The 24,442-nt window shown below is 47.0% G+C and overlaps 2 protein-coding genes across 3 annotated transcripts; one reads left to right on the forward strand and one right to left on the reverse strand.

Moving 5' to 3' along the window:
• The first annotated feature begins 1,448 nt into the window (after nucleotides 1-1,448).
• Eola2 (endothelium and lymphocyte associated ASCH domain 2) lies at nucleotides 1,449-10,273 on the forward strand. Of its 2 annotated transcripts, XM_057760583.1 has the most exons (4): nucleotides 1,449-1,618; nucleotides 1,894-2,028; nucleotides 8,667-8,939; nucleotides 9,726-10,273. In XM_057760583.1, the coding sequence occupies exons 3-4, from the start codon at nucleotides 8,687-8,689 to the stop codon at nucleotides 9,983-9,985; spliced, it is 513 nt and encodes a 170-aa protein (XP_057616566.1). In that variant the 5' UTR covers nucleotides 1,449-1,618; nucleotides 1,894-2,028; nucleotides 8,667-8,686; the 3' UTR covers nucleotides 9,986-10,273. The 2 variants fall into 2 exon arrangements, with proteins under 2 accessions (XP_057616566.1, XP_057616565.1); XM_057760582.1 differs by lacking the exon at nucleotides 1,894-2,028.
• A 9,219-nt stretch (nucleotides 10,274-19,492) lies between these two features.
• LOC130868258 (melanoma-associated antigen 10-like) lies at nucleotides 19,493-21,273 on the reverse strand. Its single transcript, XM_057760520.1, has 2 exons — nucleotides 21,206-21,273; nucleotides 19,493-20,857 (listed from the first exon to the last, which is right to left on the reverse strand). Exon 2 carries the CDS (start codon nucleotides 20,851-20,853, stop codon nucleotides 19,828-19,830), a length of 1,026 nt encoding a protein of 341 aa, XP_057616503.1. The 5' UTR covers nucleotides 20,854-20,857; nucleotides 21,206-21,273; the 3' UTR covers nucleotides 19,493-19,827.
• Nucleotides 21,274-24,442: the final 3,169 nt, after the last annotated feature.

Here is a 24,442-nt window from a genome sequence, read left to right on the forward strand (position 1 = left end):
CCTTGTTCTCCCCGAAGCCCCTCCACCTGTACTACACCACCCACTGGCCCACCCTGCTTCTCCTTCATCTCTGCCCCTGGCTATCCTCAACACCATCTGCCCTGTTTCTCCATTAGCGCCAGCCTACATCAGGTTAGAAGCCAAAGCTCTCTCCCTACTTCCTACATCACTGCTCCCAGGTACTCACCCGCAGAGGTCAGCAGTCACAGCATATCCTTCAGCAGCCGCCCGAACTCCACTAAACAGCAGTCAAAGCTCCATGTCATACTTCGCCACTAGCAGCACTGCCCTGGTTCTCTCAAGGACTTGCCCACCTAGGCCAACACTCACTACCTTACCAATTACTCTCACTTCAGCATGCACTGCTCTGCCCTCCACTCCCTGCATCATACTGTATCAATATCCAAAGCTCCAGCACCATTGGGTATGGCACCACTGAGAACCAAGCCTGTTACTGTTGAGACATACCCTAGGTCAGCACTTACAGCTGTACCCACCACTCCTACTTTAGCTTACAGTCTAGCTTTTCTCCATCCAGCAGCCCTCTGCCATAGTCACTTAGTAGTCAAAGGTCTCCCTCCTCCTCCATAAATAACTACAGCCTCTTCCTGGTACTTTGTAGACCCTACATGCCTAGGGCAACACTTGCAACACCACCCAGCACTCCTACCTCAGCATGCACAGCACTGCCCACCGCTCCAACCTCAGCATCCAGAGCCCCGCCCACCCCCGGGCATCAAACATGTGCAGTACCACCCACCACTACTAACCCACAGAATGCATGCCCCACATGCCACTCCTATATCACCACAAATGCCCCCCTTCTCTTTCATAGTTTCTAGGCCTTTATTATCTCAATGTCCAAAACCCTGTTCCTGCTTCATACGTCACTAATCCCTAAACCGCCTCCAACCTCTACCTCAGCTAACACAGCCCCACCCACCACTCCTAATTCAGCAAGCACAGCCATTCCCTCCTCCTCCCCTCCTGTAGCCCTCCATCTCACTTGCCAGGATCCAAAGCTCAGCTCCGTCAACCTATCTCACCGCTCACTGGCTGGTACTTTGAGGTCCTGCCCACCTTGCTAAATATTCACAGTCTGGCTACCACTGCCATTTCAATACGCACAGTCTTGCCTTCTCCTTAAGCAGATCTGGGCCAAATTAAGTTGGGATCCAGTACCCCGGTAACCTCACCCAAGCAGAACAGTACACACAATCCTGCCCAACTCGGATCACTGCCTGGCCCAGACTACAAGCATTGGCAAATCTGTCTGTTCCCAAGGGATTCTTTGATGTAGAAACTCCCATTCCCAACTCCTACCTGGTACTCATAGCCCCGCCCCGCCCCGCCTCGCCCCGCCCCGCCCCGCCCCGCTCCAGCCCAATGCCTAACCTCAGAATTCACAGCTCTTCCCTGGACTCATTCCAAGCCCCTCCTCAAAAGCCTCTCCCGTCACAGTTCCCACCCTGCACTAGGGCACACTGTTCCTACTTCCGAATGTCTCTGCAGACTCATCTGACTAAATATCCGGTTCCTTTTCTCACTTCTTTCCTTTCTCAGCCGCCTACTACAGACCCTGACCCAGCTTTATCTGCCAGATTGCTTTAAGAAACCGGTAAGTCCTACAACATATCCTAGCATTCAGTGTGGCTTACTGCTCAATTACGTAAGTCCGTGCCCTCCTATCCTTGATGCATGAATGGTATTTGTAGTTCTAATTGGCTGCGAATGTTTAAGCACGTTGAAGGACGTGGTGTGCGTGCTTTTGCAAGATTATGTGGACAGAATGTGGATTCGTCTCTGCGAGCGTTCCTCTGTTTAAAGCAGTTAGAGTTTAAAAAGTCCCAGAACACTGGACGGCACCAGCCAAATGTTTTCCTTCCTTTCGAGCCAATGTTAGCCACCCAAGCTTAGGAGCCTTTGGTACTGGAGGTCTCCGGGAACGCTGAAAGGCGGAAGACTGCGTAAACTCGAGTCTGCTGAATGCTAAGCAGTAACACTGAAGAGACCCACAGCAAAGGACAGGTAACCTCTGAGTCAGTCTGTGAGCTTTCCCCATCCCTACTGAAGGTACCCCAGGCTCTGGCTTCCCCGACTGTGCAACTTGTGACCCATTCAGGGCCATCCCACAAGGCTGGTCTAGCTCGAAGCTGGTTGGTCTCTGCCTGCTCCATCTTGGCAGCATCTCACTGTCTCTCCGAAGTGTGGATGCAGGTGGATGAACACCATGCTACTCCACAGGCCCCGGATCCTCCTTACTTTTAGACTGAAAACACTGATATTCAGTATACCTGAACATTTCCATGCAACCACATTCTGCGTGGCATTATTTTTCTCCTGTTAGATCGTGCGTGCTTGGATCAATAATGGGAACCACTTGCAGAATTAACTTTCTACATCAGGTGGTCCTTGTTCCAGCCAGAAAGGGACTTTGAACCAATCTTTGAGTGAGAAGCATGTGTGTGTTCTCTGTAAGGTCAGCCCTAATTCTTATCTCTAAAACTTGCTGCCAGTAGCCAATATAACTATCTTTTACTTGCTGTTTTCTCTTTATCTGCCTTCTGCTTGTGCAAGTGGAGAAGCAAAGACAAGGGAAAGCAGACAACTCCTTCATCTTCAGAGCAGACTTGTCTGCATTGCCCTGAAGAAGGGCACTCAGCTGGTTTCGCTGCAGGGCAGTGAATGAAGTGGGGAAAGAGGAAATGTCTGGGGTGGGCAGCCAGATTACAAGGGACCCTGAGGGGCCTACTGAAGTGGGTGGAGTCTGGGCTGGGTGGGACAGGAGCCCTTGGCAGGTTTCAGCCAAAGAATGAGGTGATCTGCTGACCCCAGTACCAAGGTCATTCTAAGTGCAGTGTGGATAGTAGAGGGCAGCAGGCAAGGTTCACAGACCAGAACCTCCAAAAACTAGTGCTTGGAGAGGCAGTGGATGGTGGGGGCCTGATAGGATGGTGGCTGTGAAGATAATGGAAGATGTTGAGGGAAGCATTCATAGGCAAGTACTGCTGTATACCAGGTGGTGGGAGGAGGAAAGAGAAAGCATAGGAGCTACTACTACATCTAGGCAACAAAAATAGGGCAGACTATGACCGCACTTACAAAGGGGAAGCCAGTGGATTTGGGTTCATAGAAGTTGAATTCCCAAGTCCAACAGCCTGGATCAGTCACCTAAGTAAGAAGGTGTGGGCCATGTCATAGGAGCTAGAGCAGGCCAGCAAGCATGGAAAGGGAACAACCAGGGATGCTGAGGTATTAAGTGTTGTGAAGGCAGAGTTGCCATAGGCCAGTTGTTCTCCCTATAAAACCAGGTTTGTGAGGCGTGTTGGGGGATGGAGCACGAAAGGAAGGGAGGTCAGAGACTTGTGTGTGCAGCAGTCTTGTGAGATTTTTGCTGTGAGTGCTGTGTAAAGAAGGTAGGATAACATGCTCCTTTGGAGGGATACCTTGCTCAGCCTAGATATAGGGCCTGCATCCTGCCTCAAAGCAATATGCTAGACTTTGTTGATTCCCATGGGAAGCCTTACCCTCTCTGAGGAATGGATGGGAGTGGGAGGAGGGAAGGGAGTCAGAACTGGGATTGGTATGTAAAATGAGAAAAGATACTTTTTAAAATAAATTAATTTTAAAATGTGGAAAATATTTATACATTGTCATAGCATGAATCGTATGGAAAAGATGTGTTTATTATTTTTGTCATGCCTGTTCAATCATAGAAGATATCCTTTGTTGTTTATAAAATTCTGAATTAGAACAGAACATTAAAATCTAGCAAACAATTTTTAACGAGGTAGGTTAAGCCTGAAGGCATGAGTGCCTCGCAGAAGAGACTTCCTTTGTGTGGTAAAAGAGATGTGCAGACAGTGATGCCGAGCAGGAGCATGCTGGCAGGACAGACACTCTAGATCCTAGGACCTAGAATGAATGCCATAGGCTGGTTCTGAGTGACACGGAACTGACTTGGTAAATGTTTTAGTTTCACTTTGTTGCAGTGACAAACACCATGGCCAAAAGCAATATAGGAAAATGTTATACTTTGATTTTCGTTGGCTGTGATAAAATATTGACAAAAAACTTCTGTGTGTGTGGGGGGGTAGCATTATTTGACTTGTATTTCCAAGTCACAGTGCATCATTGAGGGAAGTCAAGCCAGGAACGTAGAAGGCAGAGTACTGCTTTCTGGCTCGCTCACAGGCTCATGTTTAGCTAGCTTTCTTGTACAGCTCAGGGCCACCTGCCTGGGGATTAATAATCTAATCTAGACATTCTTCCACAGGCTAATCCGATGTAGAAAGAAAATTACTTTACAGATTGTAGATTGTCATTGGAGGAAGTCAGGGCAGGAATTTAAGGGAGAAACTTGAAGCCAGACCTGTATACTATTCAGCATAGTGACCAAGGAGCTCACTCCCAGGCAAGGAACAGAAACCAAGAAGGCATGCTGTTTGATTGCCTGTCTATAGACTCATGCTTAGCTAGCTTCATATATAGTCCAAGATCACATTCCTTGATGTGCTACTGCCCACAATAGGCTGGACCCTCCTACAATAATTAATATTTAAAACTCCCCGCACAGATGTCCACACTGGCCAATCTTATCTGGACAGTCCCTCATCTGACTCCCTTCTGAGGTGAGTCTAGGCTATGTCAAGTTGATAGTTAAAACTAAGTACGACTGTTAGTGCTGCCAGCCTTGACAAGCTGAAATATGATGGGAGAAAGGGATGCCTGGCACACTGCTTTTATCCTGGAAGGGCCATGTCGTGTAACTGAAGGAGGCCCATGAGACTACGGTTATATACTTTAAAAAGGGTCAGAAAGGCCAAAACCAGAATAGAGGGGGGGGGGGCAGGCAGTTCATGGGTAGACAGCAGAACCGGGATGGAGCCCTGTGCTCAGTGCCCCTGTTTTTGCTGCTGCCATGATATTGAAAATGGTCACCCTTGGCTCTATTCGCAGGAAATGTATTCTTGGCACTTCATGCAAATGGAAACTGGGTGGTATGCTAAGACTGAGCAGAGGTTCTGACCTCATGTCCCTGGCTCTGTCAGCACGACCCTATCCGTTTCTAAGGCACAGTGTGTCTCTCACACGAGACTGCAAGGAACTGAATAGGAGGTGTGCAAAATCAGGTCACTGCCACCCTAGGCCATTGCTTTCTCAGTCAGCATCTTTGTCCCCTTGGCTATACTAGGCTCCTAATAGTCATACTGACTCTGCTGAGTCCTTTGAAGATGCGATTCACTATCCAAAGATTCTGATCACCTAGGAACTGGAACATAGAAAGTGTATGAGGATTAGTACCCTAGTGCCTCGTGTCATCATTTGTTTCCTTAGGCTCAGGTCATGGGGTGCAACAAACTGCTTAGGAAGCATGACACCCACAGGACGCAGGAGGAGACATAGATGAGGCTACTTGAGGTCAAAGGGAATTCCAAAAGTAAATCTAGTTTCCATTTCAAGGATTGGTGTTCAGTAACTCTGATTGGAACTGGACAGTTCCAGTCCTATATGACCTATAATGACAGGACCAGGAAGCAAAGAGTGGTACCCAACGTGCTAATGAACTCCACGTAAAACCTGAGAGGGCTTGAAAAGGAGAGAGAGAGAGAATTTAAGACAGCTTTTTGCTGTTTGTGGGTTGCGTGATGTAGAGAAATTTCCCTGACTCAGCAGCCGCAACAGGAAAAAAGCTGCACTTTTAAAATCCCGGCTTTCTGGGCTGTGCCGCCATCGCGATCTCTGTCTGGCTCCTGCGGGAGACAGAGCTTTTGAATGGAGCATTTGGAGTAAAGTGCTATGGCTTGCTTGATGGCAATGTGTGGCTCAGGGGCACCAAATGGCTCTGAGAGGGGAGGCTCAGCTCCGCCATGCTGAACTGTGCTGGTCTCAGGCAGGAACTACCGTAATTACTGTAATAACAGCACAGTTAAGGTTTCAACTGGGCAGGACACAGGCCGTACCGTATTACTCCTACATGGTGCAACTTAAGTTTTTGAGAAGTGCTTAACATTTTAAGAAATGCTCCTGGATAGTAAAAAAATTACAGATTCACAATAGTACAGATTCAGATACTGATGGATGAATGTACGTATGCTTGAGAGAGAGAAAAAAATATATAGAGAATAAAGTTAATGGTTTAAAAAAAAGGGTAAAATCTTTAAAGAGACAGAGTACAAATAGTTGTAGATTAAAAGAAATAAAGAAAAATAAGCCACGTAAAAATGGAAAATTCACGGAGAGTCTGGATTCTTTGTATTATTGTGTTTTCTTTAAAATTTTTGACTGTGAAGGAGCTAAGTACAGAGAGACATTTCATTATATGGGCTGCCAAGCTAAACCAGAATGGATACAAGGGTATTATGATTTCAGAATATGGGTCTGTTGCGGGAGGTCCTTCCGCTCCTCCAGCCAATAGCCGCTGAGATACCAGCCCATTGGGGTGTGGTCTCTTTCCCTTTAAAAAAAGCAGCTACTTCCCTCCTCTCTCTCTTTACTTCCTGCTCTGTTTCTGGCGACTAGACTTCTTCCTAATTGCGTGCGCAGAGGGCTGTTGTCTGGGACGGTGATCTGTAAGTTTATTCCCCTTTAAATAAATACCACCCTATTAATCACAATTCCAAACTGGTGTGGGATTGTGTATGACTTGCGCCTTCATGGGTCTAAGGATATGATGCTTTGGAGAGGGTCTCCTTTTGTTTTCACAGAGGATGAGACTCTGTGGATTGCATCTATCCCAATATGGTATGATAGACCACGCCCTCCTGAAAGGTTGCTGTGAACACCTTCAGAAAATTACTTTGCTCAACTGCCAACTGAGATGAATCTAGCACACAGGTTATACCATAAAAGACCTAAATAACAGCGCCCCCATTCAGCAGGAAGCAGTTTGGAGAGAAATAACTGCGCCCATATTCCCAAATATTGTTTATAAATGTTCTTTTACATTTAAAGGGGGATATGATATAGATATGAATAATTTTCATTGGTGTGGATTTGAAGGTCAATTTTGTTATATGTATATGCATATTTCTAATCTTGATTAAGGTATTGTGATTGTATAGTTCATTTAAAAATGTAATGTATATAGGTTGTTAATGGATAATCATTGATAATTGTCAAGCTTTTAGTCATGTTAGTTAGATTTTCTAGATGTGCATAGATATATTTCAGCTAGATAGGCATTCTTCATATCTTTCAAAGACTGCAGAATATGGCATTTAATGTTTTAATAACTTAGGGCTTTTCATGATAATGAGACACGTCTGCTCCTGGCAGTACCAATCTACTTCAAGAGGAAGATGGGCACCGAAGAGGCTCCTTAAGGAGTTTGATAGCCATTTGGGCAAGAAACTGCTCTTGCCTGGACTGTTGCATAAACTGGACACAGAGAACCCACAGAAAGAGGACTGCTGAACTTGCCTAAAGGTGAGATGGTTTTTCGGGGTTCCTGATTCATAAAAGAGTCTGCGAGACATTCTGCAGGACACAGCAGAAAGTGACTGAACTGTCTTTGGAATTTCCTGCTTCATGGAAATGTCTCTGGATACTATGGGCCTGTAGGCCGAAGACGGATGCCCCAACGGTACAAAAGAACTTTGTGTGACTGTCCAGGCAGCGAGATGTCTCTGTCATTTCTAGAGTTTGAAGTTTCTTCTTGTTTACTTAGGTAATGTTATATCCTTCTGGAGTCTTTGATGGAGTTGAAGAATGGTTAGTTATAGTTATAGTTTTCCTTAGTTATAATAAAAGATAAAATAGATATAAATATTGTAACTGTAATTCTTGCTTGATAACTGTTTTGCTATATGTAATCTTACTATGTTAAAATGAAAGCCTTTCTTTTTTGTTTAAACAGAAAAAGGGGAAATGATGGAGGTGGGTCTTGTATTAATCTGTTGCTTTCATTGGTTAATTAATAAAGAAACTGCCTAGGCCCATTTGATAGGCCAACCCTTAGGTGGGTGGAGTAAACAGAACAGAATGCTGGGAGAAAGAAGCCGAGTCAGGGAGTCGCCATGATTTTCCCACTCCAGACTGATGCAGGTTAAGATCTTTCCCGGTAAGCCAGCTCGTGGTGCTACACAGAATATTAGAAATGGGTTAGATCAAAATGTAAGAGCTAGCCAATAAGAGGCTAGAACTAATGGGCCAGGCAGTGTTTAAAAGAATACAGTTTCCGTGTAATTATTTCGGGGCATAAGCTAGTCGTGCGGGCAGCCGGGGACGCAACCCCGCAGCTCCCACTTCAACATACAGTGACATAGAGAGAGAGAAAGAAAAAGACAAAAGCTTAGATTGTCCCTCTGTGCTAAAAAGCCAGCCTACTCAGATGTGAAGCCTAACTAGGTCAAGATGGCCTTCCCTCCTTCGTGTTTCCCTAGGGCTCAGTGACCTCTGTCAGCACTGATCACACTATTCTTATGGTACCTTCCTCTAGCTATCTCCATCCTATTCTGTGAGCTCCCCAAGACTACATGGACCATGCATCATCCTAATTGCAACCATTGGCATTGGGCCTGGCATTGAGCAGGGCACCATTAACCTCTAACAGGAAACATGTCAAGTTCAGTGGCATTTCAGGACACATGGGAAGCCTTTGGGGAAGGTGAGGCCTCATGAACATGAGCCTAGAGAGCTGAGTTGTAATGTGCTTCTGTATTTAGGCACAAAGACTCTGAGGAAAATGAAGTTTCCCTGCCTCTCCTTCCGGCAGCCCTATGCTGGTTTAATCTTAAATGGAGTCAAGACTCTTGAGACTCGTTGGCGTCCCTTGTTGAGGAACCATCAGAAATGTACCATCGCCATCCATATTGCTCACAGGGACTGGGAAGATGATGCCTGGCAGCAGGTGCTGGTAGAGAGGTTGGGAATGACCCTGGCGCAGATTCAGACCTTACTACAGGAAGGAGAAAAATATGGCCGAGGTGTGATAGCTGGTAAGTGAGGATGTACCAAATATGAAGTAGACAATTGATACAGGATTCGAAATAATTCAAAACACACTATGTTTTGCTTTTAGCTAGAGGGTATGGGCTAAAGTTTCTAAGCAGCCTCTCTTAAGAGCTGCTGGAGTAACTAGGTTGGTGTACATAGGCCTGGGTTCCACAGACTCACGTGGGTTCCACAGACTCACAGACTCTTGATTCTGGGCATCAGATCCTGTTTATGTTGTGATCTGAAAGCTTGTTTCAAGTCAGTACCTGTTTGTAGTATTGGATTATTTGAGCATGAATATATGCAAAAGGCATTGCCTATGACAGTTTAGCATAGGCATTGTAAAAGTGGTGTGCTGTCTAGAGTAAGGCTGCTTTCCTGACTTCTAATGCCTGTCACAAGGACCCTGGGTAAGACAGCAATCAACATCTAATTCAGTCTCCTGGTAACCTAATTGGTGAATCTTATTGACGGTAGGCTTCCTGGCTGGGGCTGATGCTCTTTTAGTAGATCAACGCCAGCCTTCACAGTATGCTAGAATCTGACTTTCACTTAAAACAGGAGGCACAGAGGACAAGCCACTCTCCTTTTCCTTAATGCCTGTGGCTGCCTCACCCAGGGTTCCTTAGTTCAATTGGTTTTGTCCCCAGTATTCAACAAGAACAGTTCCTATTTCCTGTCATTTGGTGATGTTATACCCCATCAAACGACACTGTAGTGACCCTGCTATCATAACCATAACCTTGCTGTATAGAAGAGAATACATCTGTATGTTTCTTTGTTCCCAGGACTTGTTGACATTGGAGAGACTTTGCAGTGTCCAGAAACCTTACCTGCTGATGAGGTTGTCAAACTGGAAACCCAAGCTGTGCTAACCAATGTGCAGCAGAAGTACCTGACTCCTATTTCAAACCCCAGATGGTTACTAGAGCCCATACCAAGAAAAGGGGGGAAAGATGTATTCCAAGTGGACATCCCAGACCACCTGATCCCTTTGGGGAAGGGTTGGAGCAGTGAATGCTCTGGAGAACAGTGTCAGGAAAACTAAATAATGGCCCTATCATTAGTTCATCAGAGCATAAACCTCTAAATGTCAGGGGGACTCTAAGCCCCTACTGCCATGCAGGCTACATCCCACTCTGTGCTGTTGCCAGACCCAGACTGCTGTGCCATCAAGAAAGGGGATAGAAGTGAGGACATCCCTCCTGCGGTGGCTCTGGCAGTGAACCCACAAAGCTTCAAGAACCTTGGCCTTAGGGAAAAGGAAAACTGCCATGAAATACTTTTTGCTGATGTTCACCTTAGTCCTACTCTTTTCTGGAATGCATAAATAAATGGGTTGATGATAAGCGTTTAGTGTCTGGACTCCCTTTGCCCTTTCCCATGTCTTTATTATAGTCAAACCCCATGCAGCATATGAACAACATGCAGGGACCATATCACAAGTCTGGAATCAACACCAATGCACAAGCCGGGCGGTGGTGGCGCACGCCTTTAATCCCAGCACTTGGGAGGCAGAGACAGGCGGATCTCTGTGAGTTCGAGGCCAGCCTGGTCTACAAGAGCTAGTTCCAGGACAGGAACCAAAAAAAAAAAAAAAAAAAAAAAAAAAACCCAATGCACTGAGAAATCTGTGATGAAGAGGAAATCTGCAGTGGCCCATCCTTGCTCTTGTTCTGTGGAGAGTTTCCCTCAGGCAGTAAAGAATGGGTGTCACTCAGCTACTTTTTACCTAGAGAATCCTAAATATTACTCAGTTAGCATGAAGTTTTAAGTATTATGTGGTAGTTTTTATCTTGAAGCAAATGCCCTACTTGCTATGTGAACTATGTATCATTGAGTTCCAAGAAATATTAGTTATCCTTTGGCAAACTGACAGCCAGAGTTGGACATCAGAAAATTCATGGTAACATTGACTGGGGTTGGGGACCTGAGAGAACACAGTCTTCTGATTTGAGATACCTAACTAGTGTGAAGTTACTCTGATATAAGCCATACCCATTTTGTCTGCTATAAAAATGCAGCTGCTTCTCCTGAGAGGGCAAGGTGAACCCTAGGGTGAGGAAGACAAGGACACAGAATCTATGCAGATGGTTAGATAGCACATAAATTCTAGGCGCACATTTTGGATTTTAATTTACCACCACAAGATCTGTATTTAGCAAGAACTAAAAATGGTTCATTTCCAGGAAAAAAAATGCTGATTTTTCTCAGTCTTTTTTGGCCCGCGAGTTCATGGACTTTTTTGGTTATTGAACAGTACATAGATTATACACGTGTTTTCTGAGTAGTCCTTCTCCTCCTTTTCCTCCTCCTCATTATCTCCCTCCCCCTCCTTTTCTCCCCCCTTCTTCCTCCTCCTCCTCTTCTTCCTCACCCTCCTCTTCCTCCCCAGTCAACTCACGTAAGGATACAGCAGAGAGGGCAGCTTTCAGGATAGAATGGCAAGTGTTGTATAGAGACATCACATACCCATATCTGAGGTACCCTGAGGAGCTACTGTGCACATGCCCAGTCCTTCCATATTAAGAGTAGCCAAAAGGGAATTTCTATTATTCTCAGATGTGCCCTCTTCTCATGGACCACTTGTCTCCTGAAGTGGACAGTTGTCTGGGGCACTTAAAGGGATGTTGCTCTTTTCACATGTACAAGATGGCAGAGTGGAAAGGGTCTGTAAGGCTGAACAGTGGAGCTGTTTTACTTTTCTGATCCTAAGGCAATTTTTATTAACTAAAATAAAGGCTAAAATCGAGCTGGTAAGATTTCCTTAGAGACTTAAAAATTATCATTTCCCTCTCTTCTCCAGCCACCATAAACTACCTATGACCCCAGCTTTTCACTTAAAAAGATATTTATGCTTTATTTTAATATTTTGTTTTAATTTTGATAGTTTTTACATGATACACAACATTTACATATCCACTTATAGTTAAAACTAGCCTACATTTGCACATAAAATTTTGAGAGAGAGAGAGAGAGAGAGAGAGAGAGAGAGAGAGAGAGAGGAGAATCAAAGTTTCAGATTCCTAGAAGTTTGGAGTAAACAGATCTGCTGCAGGTGGGTGGGGTCACTGCAAGCTGGGAGAGCTAACAGGCAGCAGTGGTAATGTGGTCACCCAAAGCAAAGATGGTGGTGAGGTCATCTGTTCTGCCCTCTTTGTCCTTAGTCAAGATGGCAGCAGTTACATGATCACCCATAGCAAAGACAGTGGTGAGGTCATCTGACATGTGTGTAACAAAGAGGGTGCCTGCATATATGTTTCAAGGCATGGAGAAACCATGTGGTTTTTAGAGCAGTCATGCAAATTTCAAAAGGGTTTCAAATAACAAGGCAGACATACAAAATGTGTAAAATATACGTTTAAACAGAATTACATCCATGTGGCCACACACCATTCACACATGAAGTAGACAGGAAACTTCCCCAGAATACACGGCCAGCCTGCAGTTTGGTGGGAAAGAGGAATCTGCCCTCTGGGCTGAATGGTACGGTAGCAGTGGTGGCTTGAACAGGAGAGAGAGAGAGAGAGAGAGAGAGAGAGAGAGAGAGAGAGAGAGAGATTCATTTTGAACAGGTAAGTGTAAAATGTTGCAGGATCCTGAGTGGCTACAGTGGGCAGAGGGCAATTTAACTATGCCACAGGTTCCTGAGCGGGGGCAGGCAGCAGGCCCCAGAGCAGCCAGTCCCAGGCAGGGACAGTGCATGAGACCATGCCGCAGGTCTCTGAAGGTGGCTGGTCCTGGGCAGGGAGCTGCATGGCAGGCGAGAGACAGAGACATGGATAGGCACACTATGCAGAGTGAGGTTGGATATTTATTTAGTGGATTATGGAAGGGAAGGAGAGAAGGGAGAAGGGGAGAGGGAGAAGAGGAGAGGGAGAAGAGGAGAGGGAGAATAGGAGGGAGAGAAAGAGAGAGAAACACACAGAGAGACACACGGAGAGAAATAGTAGGGGGAAAGGGAAGAGACTCAGGCTGCAAGCAGGAAGGAAGATCTGCCTGCTTAGTTAACAGAGGAGGGAGTGGGAGGGGATTGTCTCTTAAAGGGACAGGACAGATCATTACATTCCCATCTCTTTTTTATAATAAAAAGGCAGGAGGTTAAGCACCACAGGTTAAAGGAATTAGAGTGGCGGATTCTCAAGATTGCTTCCTGCTTATTTGTGGCTGTTGTCTTTGGGGGGCACCTGAGAAGGCTGGGTGCTTGTCACATCCTGGCATAACTGGTCTCTTTGCTCCTATCCGGTGTTTGTGGTATAGAAATGTCTGGTGTCTCTTACACCTGTTTAAGATATTGGCAGAACAGAGGACAAAGTTAAGGAAAAAAATATTAGGACCAGGGAATGGAGAGGGGTGTATCTGACCTGTTTAAGGTGGATCCTTCATTTCGGCTCCCTGTAATTTAACAAGAATTCTTTGGGCTTGTGAAAACAGAAGTTTTAGACATATATATTGTCTAAACAGCAGCATATTTATGCCAGAATGATTGTGACAGATATGTTTGTACAATGAAAAGTATTTTTGAGACTAAGGAAGGCAGCATGCGAGAGAAATTTGTTAATTGTATTTGTCTTCATACCTTTATAACTTGCAGGTCTTGTATTTGTATTTTACTGAAATTTGTTTAGTGAGGCTGTCCTTTTAAACTGTCAAAACCTCTCAGCTGTCAAACTGCATCAGAGATCTTTAGGAAGGATAAAATTTTACTTGAGTTACTAATTAAAAAGTGACAGAGAACTTACTTGGTTGGCACCTAGAGCAACTGCTCAGGGTCCTCCACATTCGTTGAAGGTTGTATTTGCATTTTGCTGTTTAGCGCTGGGCCTGCCAGGGTCTTGAAGATCCTGTGGTCTAAGAAATCTATAGGAAGACAAATCTACCTTGACTTGAGCAGCTAGGCTGTCAATTCCAGTGATTCTGTCCACTGTCTGGTAATCTTTAGTTTAGATGAAAGGCAATTTTGCCTAGTGGTCAGTGCTTGGCAGTTGAAGCGAATTGCAGATGGATATTGTTGTGTGCCCATCTGTCTTCTCTTTTTTGGAGGAAATAAAGTGCTGCTGCTAGGAGCCAACCTGTCTCTTTTTGTTATAAAATTTTTTAATAATTAAATATTTAAATGCCATATTCCCCAGATCTCTGAACAGTTGAGGGCTATTTATCAGGTGTAACTACAGTATAGAATCTGCCTGGAGAGCTGGGTCCAAGCCTGACTATACTGGCTCTCAGCTTAACAGGTAAGATTTATACTCATAAAAAGACAGAAAGAAGGAAAAAACTGCTTGCAATAAAAGGTTAATGGCAGAACTGACAGTAATAGAGAACAGCTTAATATATTTTAAATGAGGGTTGGATTAAGTGGACAGCTTAAAATATTTTAAATGAGGGTTGGATTAAATATAAAGTATTTTTGTAAGAGACTTAAAAGTACATACCAGTTTAAAACATGAGACTTATTGTTTTTTTGTAGTCTGAAATGAGATTCAAGAAACAGACAATTATAACATTTAACAGTAAACATAGGTTCATTTAAGTTACATGAATCAACACGCACACACAGAGTGAACAGGCATTGGTTGAAGTGGATGCTCTTGGTGGGCCCTACCAAAGGCATGCCACTGTGCAAAACACACATGCAACAGAGTCAACAAGAAGAATTTAGAGACAAAAACATAAGTAAGTCAGGGGAACAGGCAGGGTATACCTCAGTAAAGATGGCAGGACTTGGTCACTTGACCTGGCTCTCAGTTAAGACAGTGGTAAAGTCACCTGACCTCAGTTAAGATGGTGGTAAATGCCACACCAGTGCGGACTGGAACCAAGAATCTCGGCGGAGGGTGTCTGGATTGAATGAATGCACAGAGCAGGAGGTTGAGGTGGAACATCTTTCTTTATTGTCTGCTGGGCTGGCTTTTATACCATGGCACCAAATGAGGAGGGGGCTGCGAAGGGACTGTAACCTGACCCTGGCAGGGATCAAGGAACGGTCACCATGCAGTCAAAATTCCTTCCTTCCCCGCTCCAGGAGCAGAGGGAATTTATTATGTTTTCCTTGCAGATAAGCACCTCAAATGGGGGCAGGAATATCAACTCGGGGCTGCAGTTCCCACAGGTAAGGTCACCTGACCTCAGTCAAAATGACAGTGTTCACATGTTGTATGGAAAAGCCACTGAGTTAAGTCAGGGTCCAGTGCCCCAACATAAAAACTACTTTTCCCTAACTGGACCAGTGCCGAGGCGTGGGGGAAAAAATGAGACAGTTCACACAGCAATATTGGAAAGGAGTTTCAGGCTTCATTTATTCCTGAAGATCACCTGTGTTTTATATTCAAACACCTTTTATTCCCCTCGGTAACACAAGGTGGAAACTCATTAATATTCTCTTTCCGGGGATGCGAGAGTAGCATCACACGGGCAACTCAGTCACCAGCTTGGAATCCACACCTCTCCCCAGGTGATCTACATACTAACAAAAGAGAAGGAGCAGTAGTACATCCTGAGGCTTTTGTTAGGTAGCCACAGCTTGTCTGGCAGGATAGTGACTGCCTTGGAAACCAAGCATGGCCAGAGAACTTGGCTGTAAATATCTTGTCTGAAATATGGGCCTATAGTTAAGATGGCGGTGAAGTCACCCAACTTCAGTTAATGTAGCCGCCTCGACGGGTTACTCTGTCTAGGGTTTGTAACCCGCCTGGCTGGCCAGTTATTCCAGGGTCACGGAGAGGCACCACCTGAAAGACATAGGCTGATAAGGGGAAGGAGGCTAAGCGTATTTGTCAAAGCCTCCCTTTATTAGAGTCATGGTTACAGCTTATATAGCCCCTGGATGAGGAGCTTGGGGGGCTGGGGCACGGGGTCTTGCCACGTGGTCCACGCCCGTTACGTAAACCAAGAGGTTACGATGGGTCAGGTCATGATTCCTTGGTCGGGAAGTCACAAGGTGACACACCTAGTTGTCTAGATAGTTTGGAATGTGAGGCAGGTTCCGCTAACAGATAACTCTCTATTAACAGTTAATTTGGGTGTGGGATAGGCTTGGTCAATAAGACTATTCTCAATACAATTGAGAAGTGAAGCCCTCTGCAAAAACTCCTCACGGCGGTGCTTCCTGTAAATTTTGGGGGGACACGGCTCCTGACAAGTTAAGATGGCTGTAAGGTCACCTGATCTCAGTAAAAACGACATCAATCTCATGTTATATGGAAAAGCCACTCAGTTAAGATGACGGTGAAATCACTAACCTCAGTCAAAATGGCAGCGGTCACATGTTGTATGGAAAAGCCACAATTTTTGAGCTGCAGGGATTTTAAGTTTAATAATAAGAGAGACCTAGAGGCGTGCTCCACCCTGTTGCTGAGCTGCCATGCCACAAGCCGTGGCAGGAAGCAAAAGGCTGGATTGGAAACAGCCGCCTTGTGGATTTGACCAATCTTGTTGGCAGCAGTAGCAATGGCAGGGATAGTTTGAAGAAACTTCTTCCATTTGCCTGTGCTCTGACAGTAGTTAGAAAGCTCCTGTAAAAGTGGAGCAGAGTGAGGATAGGAACTGAAGAAGTAGGGCATTAAGACCTGGGGTTTTGGGGCATCTGTCCCAGGGGGAATGGACATGAATGGCTTGCTACCCATAGCTGAAACCTTGTAAACCTGCGAAATGAAACAGCAACACCACAAGGCCTACAGGGAAATGTCTCTTCCTCTATAGGTGGGGTGTAAATTGGTGTGAACCCGTGGGAGAGCATCTCCTGCCTCCTGGTGGAGTGATATTGCCTGACTGGATCTGGTCCAGGTGACTCTCGGAAGCCAGAGAGGCCAGAGGCCCCCTCCGAGTGGCCTTTACCAAACCAAAAACAAAAACAAACAACACGGTGGGGAGGGGGGGTTGAAAAGAAAAGAAAAAGAAGAATTTGAGGGACTCTGGGCCTCCAGTTGCAGGAGGACTGACCCCGGGTCAAGGGCTTAGCTGAGTCATAATGGATGTAACATGTGAGTCACACTGGGCCCTTTAACATTCAGGCACTTCTGCCTGAGGGCATGCATAATTCTAGAAAGTGCAGCCTTATTTGTGGCTGAATAATTACAGTGAGTGGATCAGAACACTCCAGGCAGAGGAAGGATCCTGCCTCAGACACGCTTAGCCACAGTGGGAGGCACCAGGTGTAGGAGCCAGCCATGATAAACTAAATAGAAACAGACCACCTAAAGGAAGTCCTTCACTTCCAACCATTGTCACCTGCCAGTGTAGGCCTCAGCTGTTAATAAGTTTAATGGAGGCCCGATTCTCAGTAGTTTACCCTGATGCAATATCTGGTTGCAGGAAGGACCATAAACTGAGATTACCCCAGCACCACCCAAGAACAGAATATCTAAAGGAAATGCCCAATGTTCCAACCTATGTAGATTAGGATCACCTGCCAGCACACAATCACCAGGACACCCCTAGACAAATGTCAGCCAATCAAGGGTCTGGAACCTCAGAAACCCCTCACACCCATCTTTACTACTATAAAAACCCAACTCTAACTGAGATTAGGGCTCTCCATTATTCTAATACATTGAACATGATCAGAGAACGAGTTTACAAACTTGCATAAAATAAAGGCTCTTTGCTTTTACATATGGGACTCAGGCTCCTTGCTGGTTTGGGGGGGGGACTTTGCGGATCGGGGCATAACACAGGAAGCTCCTGCAGCAGGCAAGAGAGAGGGTCAGATAATCAAAGAGAACACAAAAAAGAGCAGAGGCCCTACTTTCACTGGCAGAATGTAAACAGGTATGTGGTTTGACTTATAAGGTGTGGGAGTGACACAATTTCCATGAGTGAGGTAGAAAAGAAAAAGTTCTGGTGACTGAACTCCAGCATCCCAGAGGTTCAGTATGGACTGTGACTCAAACTGGCCTTGGGGCATCACCTACAAGGTCCAGGGGCTTTGGGAATGGGTCAGCACAAGGTGTGCCCTTACATCATCAGGTGGGATCAGGGGACTGAAGGGCTTTAAGCACAATAGGCATGTAGTTGACCACTACTGGGTCTTTTCACACATGAAACCACAGCCAAGTTGAATCTGCATTCATGGGGGCATGGCCAGAAGTGGGGGAGGGACCCACTGTTAGTGCTGATATTGTACGAAATTTCATTGCTAGGTATTGGTCTGGGCAGTTGTGTGTCCAGTATCTCCATGTGCCTCGAGCTGTCTGCCCACTGGCAGGCAGAAGGAACATGGAGAAAGCCTGGCTGATTCATACACCAATGTAAGATACAGCTTGAGAGAGAACTCGGTGGGTACCATGGTAGGTGAAGGACTGCAGCAGGTAACAATATACGCCTTGCAGAGAGAGAGAACTTGAGTGTGTAATTTATTTGAGAAAAGGGTATTATGGGGGGCAGGGGGAGAAAAGGGAGAGATATAGACACAGAGAGAGGAGAGAAAGGAGGGGGAGAGACAGAGAGCTCCCTCTTCAGAAGAATGGTGGGAAGGAAGGAAACTGGAAGTGGTCAGAGTATGTCTCTTAAAGGGACAGGGTACCTTCTGCTATGTACGCAGGCACAGTATGTGAAGTGCTGTGCCAGGGTGTGCCTGAATACTAACACCTACCTCTCTCCCATTCCTCCATTCAAAAAGGTAGAGTTCCGGTTTCTGCCCCACTTACTGTCTCTCTCTACAGGCTTCTAGACCTCTATGGTTAATTAGCAGCTAGCTCCACCCTCCAAATCCAAGCAAGCTTTATTTGTAGAAACACAAACAAAACATCACAGAACAGGAAGGTGCCAGGAAATAAAGATAGAAAAGACAGAGAAGATAAAAGCTGGGGTCGGAAGATACAGGACAAGCTATATCTTATGCCAAATAAGATTATTGAGAAGTACAGCATTGCTGGACATGATGGTGCATGCCTATAATCCCAGTACTTGGGAGGCAAAGCTAGGTGGATCTCTTAGTTCAAAGCCAGCCTGAACTACAGAGCAAATTTCAGAACAGCCAGGGCTAAAGAGTGATCATGTCTCGTGTTGTAATATGAGCGGCAGGGCTGCGTCCCACCGCCACCCGGCTAGCTTTACCCGAAATAATTACACGGAAACTGTATTCTTTTAATCACTGCCTGGCCCATTAGTTCCAGCCTCTTATTGGCTAGCTCTTACATATTGATCTAACCCATTTCTAATATTCTGTGTAGTACCACGAGCTGGCTTACCAGGAAAGATCTTAACCTGCGTCTGTCTGGAGTGGGAGAATCATGGCGACTCCTGACTCGGCTTCTTTCTCCCAGCATTCTGTTCTGTTTACTCCGCCTATCTAATTTTCTGTCCTATCAGGGCCAAGCAGTTTTCTTTATTAATTGAAAGTAATTCCTCCATCAGTCTCGAACCCCCCCAAAAGTACAGTATATTATATACTATTTACAGGGAAGAAATGGGCAAAGTCAGCAATCACCTTATTTTAACCCTCATTTTCACTAGCTAACAAGAACAGGAAGCTAAAACTAGTAAGGCAATCAAAAAATAACTTTATTCTTTGTTTCATGAAAATCCCAAGTTCATTCACATTGAGTGGGTACTCCCAATTAGAATGCCACAGTATCTTGAAACATGTTACAAGTTAGATATGAGTCATTCTCAAGTGTTTACAGAATGATAAAATTCTCCTAATCAGCATAAACAATGTGTGATTTACAAATTACATTTGTAAAATGAAAACATCTCCACCTAATGAACCTTTCAGTAAAAGTAGCAACATTTAGAAATACCAAGAATGCCCAAATCACCCAGTCAGAACAAGAAGAAGAAAAGGTTCCCGACTCCTCCGACCAGCAGTTCAATGAGGGTACAGCTCTTAGATGTGACTCTGCCCGACCTGATGTTGGTTGGAAATTGCCAGTGCACTAGAATGTGTGCTGGTCAGGGCAGGAGTGCCACTGTTGGGGGGATCATGGCCTCAGACCTCTCAATCTCATCTCTCTGCATAGGGAAAACGTAGGATATGGGATCCTGCTTAACAACTCTGGCAAAAAACTTCAAGACTTTCACCTTGGTGGTTTCAGCATGGGCTCTTGGGCCCCACAGGAACTCATGGCTGGGAGGATCACTATCTGGCACCTGCCTGTACTCCAGATACCCTTCCTGCACAAAATGCACAGTGATGAGTTTCCTGGGCTCCCCGCACATGAAATGATCCCTCCCAGCATAGAGCCCCATCCTGTTCAATATACTCCACAACACCTCCTCACTGACACAGTCATCCTCTATGAAGATGATGCACCGTATGACTATCACAAGGCCTGTCTTGGGTATGCCTGGGAAACCATGCTGCATCTCATCATAGGTGATCCCAAGAGCATGGGCAAGAGAGTAGGGGTGGACAAGAGGGTTCCCAAGGGGGTTATTTTCTATTATCTCAAGGCCAAACATCAGCCGCATGCAGTCAGCGGCCTTCGTAAAGATCACAGAATAGTGTGCCTCATGATCTCCGATGACCATGTGCAGAATTTCTGCCTTAGTTGTTATCTCCTTGCTCCTGTACTTGAGGAGTAGGAAGAGAACCAAATCCATGATCTTGCTATTGAGCCCATTCTGCAGTGGAGGCTCGGGATTAGCCACATGGCTAGCTTGATTGCCAAAGGCCTGAGCAGATGATGCCACTGCAATGAAGCCCATGGCGGTGGGAGAAGAGGAGGCTCTCTGAGCACTGTGGGGAGACCTCAGCATTCTTCCAAAAGACACACCCCCCGAGGTGGTGGCAGTGGCCTCCTCCTCCCCTGCCTCAGATATGGGGACCTGGGCTCCCACCAGACCTCTTGCCTCCCTTTGGGACTGAGCGCTGTCAGGGAGGTGGAGGCCCTGGCTGGTCTCGGTAGGATCCATGCTGAGTTTCCTTGGGAACACAGGCAGGACAGGCAGGTGCAGGTCACAGAGATGAAGACTCATAGACCTGGGGGAGGAAGGGAGAGGATGAGAGGACTCTGACAGTTTTTCCCTGGGCAACAATCAACAAGCACCTGTCACAGGATTTTGCCTGGGGAGTGCACTTATGGCCAAAGTACTCTGGTACTGCTTGTGCCTCTGAGAGGCTGGAAGCTCCCCAGGTGTGTGCTTCTTCTCGTGTGAGGTAAAGTCTCAAAACAAGGTTCTGTGTCTCTGAGAGGGAACAGAAGGCAGTGAGGAGACCTTAGACCTCCTGACACCTGTTCGTGGGGGCGGAAGTTAAGAGAGCTGAAAGAGCTAGGTCGATTCAGTGTGACTCATTCGGGCTACAACAGTCTACCAGCCTGATTCTCACCTATATCAATGGCTTGTTCCAGGAGCTTCCCTGTGACCCCTGGGTCCCACGTCTTTAAGGCAAGAGACTATGCCTATAAGAAAGAAAGAAGAATGGGAGAGGGGAAGAAAGTCTCCATTTTCCCACAGCCGTCAGGAAGGCAGGTAGATAGGCAGTACTCTCTGTCTTTGGCTGATGGGACTCTCTCAACTCTCACCAGATTTCCTCACAGACCTGAGCCTCCCTCTGATGACCCAGGCCAAGGTGCTCTTAGCAGGCCCCTCAGCTCCCTTAGACTATTCCCTGGAACCAGGGCAGAAGACTCAGCCCTGCAGCCCCTCCCAGGACTGTCTGTGAGACAGGGCTTCAGGGAAGTCCTTGGAGGGACCACTGTCTCCTTCACTTGCCTCCTGGGATCCTTTCCTGGAACTTCCCAGGGGCTGACTTAACCAAGAACTCGGTTAAGACAAGGTCTCCTGCTCTGGTGAAGTTCCACACCTGACGGGCCCTATAACCATCCTCTCAGGAGAAAAGAGCTGGTGGCACAGCCCATCAACTCCTGTGGGGGAACAGCCATGATGGCCACGTGTCCAGGGCTCATCTCTACAGGGCTCCCACCTCTACAAGGACTCTGACGTGCTGAAGTACGCAAACCCCTTGGTGCCCCTGGGCATCGAATCCGGGTCATACCCAGACAGTGAGGTCCTCTGGCTCTTTCCTTCAGTTTCAGTCCTCAGGGGAGGCCCACACTCTGCAGAATCCCGCTGCTCTCCAGACGAGTGGCTGCCACTGCTGATCTGATATCAACCCTAGGAACAAGGTCATTATTCCCGATAGAATTCTCAACCTAAGTCATGCAGTCCAAGGAAGACAGGCACAGAAGCCCCTACTCGCACCCTCCCACCCCCTGACATGAGAAGAGGGGTGCCCATGCTTTATGAAGTCTTGTTTGGGGAACGGGGCCCTCTTTGCATGTTCATTTCCGACCGTGACAGCTCACCTGGAGTCCTGATGGAAAATGGATATCACCTCTGGCGATCAGGCCTGCTCCCCTCTGGGCTGTGGTCGTCCCCGAAGCAGAAAAGGCTCACAGTCCTGAGAGAGGACACAGAAGTGAATTTGTCTGGTCTCTGGATATGCCGGGGCCCCAACTGTTCAAGTTGGACAAAGGGGGCAGGCTCTGCCTTTTCTCACACATTCTGAAGCTTTCCTTCCTCCTTGTTCCTCACAACGCCCTTCCTGACTCTCAGATCCATCTTCAGGTCCAAGCCACCTGTGAGCCTCCACCTCATCCCCTCAACCCCAAGTCAGAGGTGATACCTGTGTTCCACAGTCGACCCCATAGCTAGTCTGTGCTGACAGCAAGGGCTGCTTTTGTATGTCTTATATCAGAGGTCTGACTGTTTCCTCCTTGGTGACCCTGGATCCTTCCCACTACATCTCTGATTTATCCCAGGGCAAATCCCCCTCCTCCTCCACAGAGTGCAGTAGAAGGAAAGGCACAGCGCATACAAGAAGGAAGGAGGGGGAAAGAGGTTAATTCCTCCAGGTGCACCACAGTGGAAATACCATCTGGGTACCTTCTAGGCAGAGCACGTTTCTTCAGCCCAGTAGGGTCCCACAGACATGATGAATGCAAAGCCACTGTCAGGTGTAACCGGACCCCTTAAAAGTCACTCCTTTGAGAGGAGCAGAGGTGGTGGCACAAGCCTTTTATCTCAACACTAGCGAGGCTGAGGCAGGCAAACCTCACTGACTTTGAGGCCAGCCTGGTCGACACAGCTGGTTCCAGGACAGCCCAATCTCACACCAAGGAACCCTGTCTCAAGAAACAGAACAACAAACCAAAGAGGAGAAAATACATCGCTCCTTTGTCTACAGTGACTGGCTTAGTTCAATGATTTTAGGACAACTGGGCCCCCATTTGTTGCAGTGCTCACTACCGGGACACAGTAGAAACTCTGTATGCCCCTCTCTCTGGAGCTTCTTCCCCTGTCTACTCTCCCAACTGACCTTCACCATGGAAATGAGAGCAGCTTCTGTCTTGGAACTCTTGAACTTGCTCCTAGCCAGGTTCAGGCCAACTCCAAAGCTAAGCAAAGGGTCAACACTAGCATGTTTGATAACTTTCTCTTCTAAAGGGGCCTCTGACGACCCAGAACCTGCTCACCTCCACTCAGAAAACGCAGCATGGCCGTCACCCTTCTAGTCAGGTCACAAAATGGCTCCAGGCTCCCAATTCCAGGGAGCAGGAAGAGCCCTCTGACCGACTCCCAGGCACCACAGTTTAGGACTTGAGCCCCCAAGGCGCCAATGCAGCACGAGACGCCTGATGGTCTTCCTCCCGGGAACCTCACAAAATGACTCCAAGCCCCCAAGGCCCCAGATGTAGGAAGCCCATCCTGATGGTCTCCCTCCCGGGAACCTCACAAAATGACTCCAAGGCCCTCAGCCCCGGATGTAGGAAGCCCAGCCTGTTGGTCTCCCTCCAGGGAACCTCACAAAATGACTCCAAGCCCCCCATCCCCGGATGTAGGAAGCCCAGCCTGATGGTCTCCTTCCAGGGAACCTCACAAAATGACTCCAAGCCCCCAGGCCCCGGATGTAGGAAGCCCAGCCTGATGGTCTCCCTCCCGAGAACCTCACAAAATGACTCCAAGCCCCCCATCCCCGGATGTAGGAAGCCCAGCCTGATGGTCTCCCTCCAGGGAACCTCACAAAATGACTCCAAGCCCTCATCCCCGGATGTAGGAAGCCCAGCCTGATGGTCTCCCTCCCAGGAACCTCACAAAATGACTCCAAGCCCCCAAGGCCCGGATGTAGAAACCCCAGCCTGATGGTCTCCCTCCTAGGAACCTCACAAAATGACTCCAAGCCCCCAAGGCCCGGATGTAGGAAGCCCAGCCTGATGGTCTCCGTCCTGGGAACCTCACAAAATGACTCCAAGCCCCCAGACCCCAGATGGAAGGAGCGCACTTTGGCCCTCACCCTTCAACCTTATAGGCCCTTAGGAAAATGGCTTCAAACCGTCATTGCCTGATGCCGGAAGCACCTTGTCCATCCCTCACACCCTTCATGGCCCTCAGAAAATGCCTGTGAGCCCCCAATGCCTGGATACCTGGAGCGCGATGTGGCCGACACCCTTCTGGTCCCCAAGATGGCTCCAAGCCCTGCTAGGTCCCCGGATGTAGAAAGACGAGCCTGGCTGGGTCCTTCTGGAGACTCACAAAATGACTCGGAGCCCCACTAGGTCCCCGG

The sequence above is a fragment of the Chionomys nivalis genome, chromosome X (assembly GCF_950005125.1).
Source record: "Chionomys nivalis chromosome X, mChiNiv1.1, whole genome shotgun sequence".
Lineage (NCBI taxonomy): Eukaryota > Metazoa > Chordata > Mammalia > Rodentia > Cricetidae > Chionomys > Chionomys nivalis.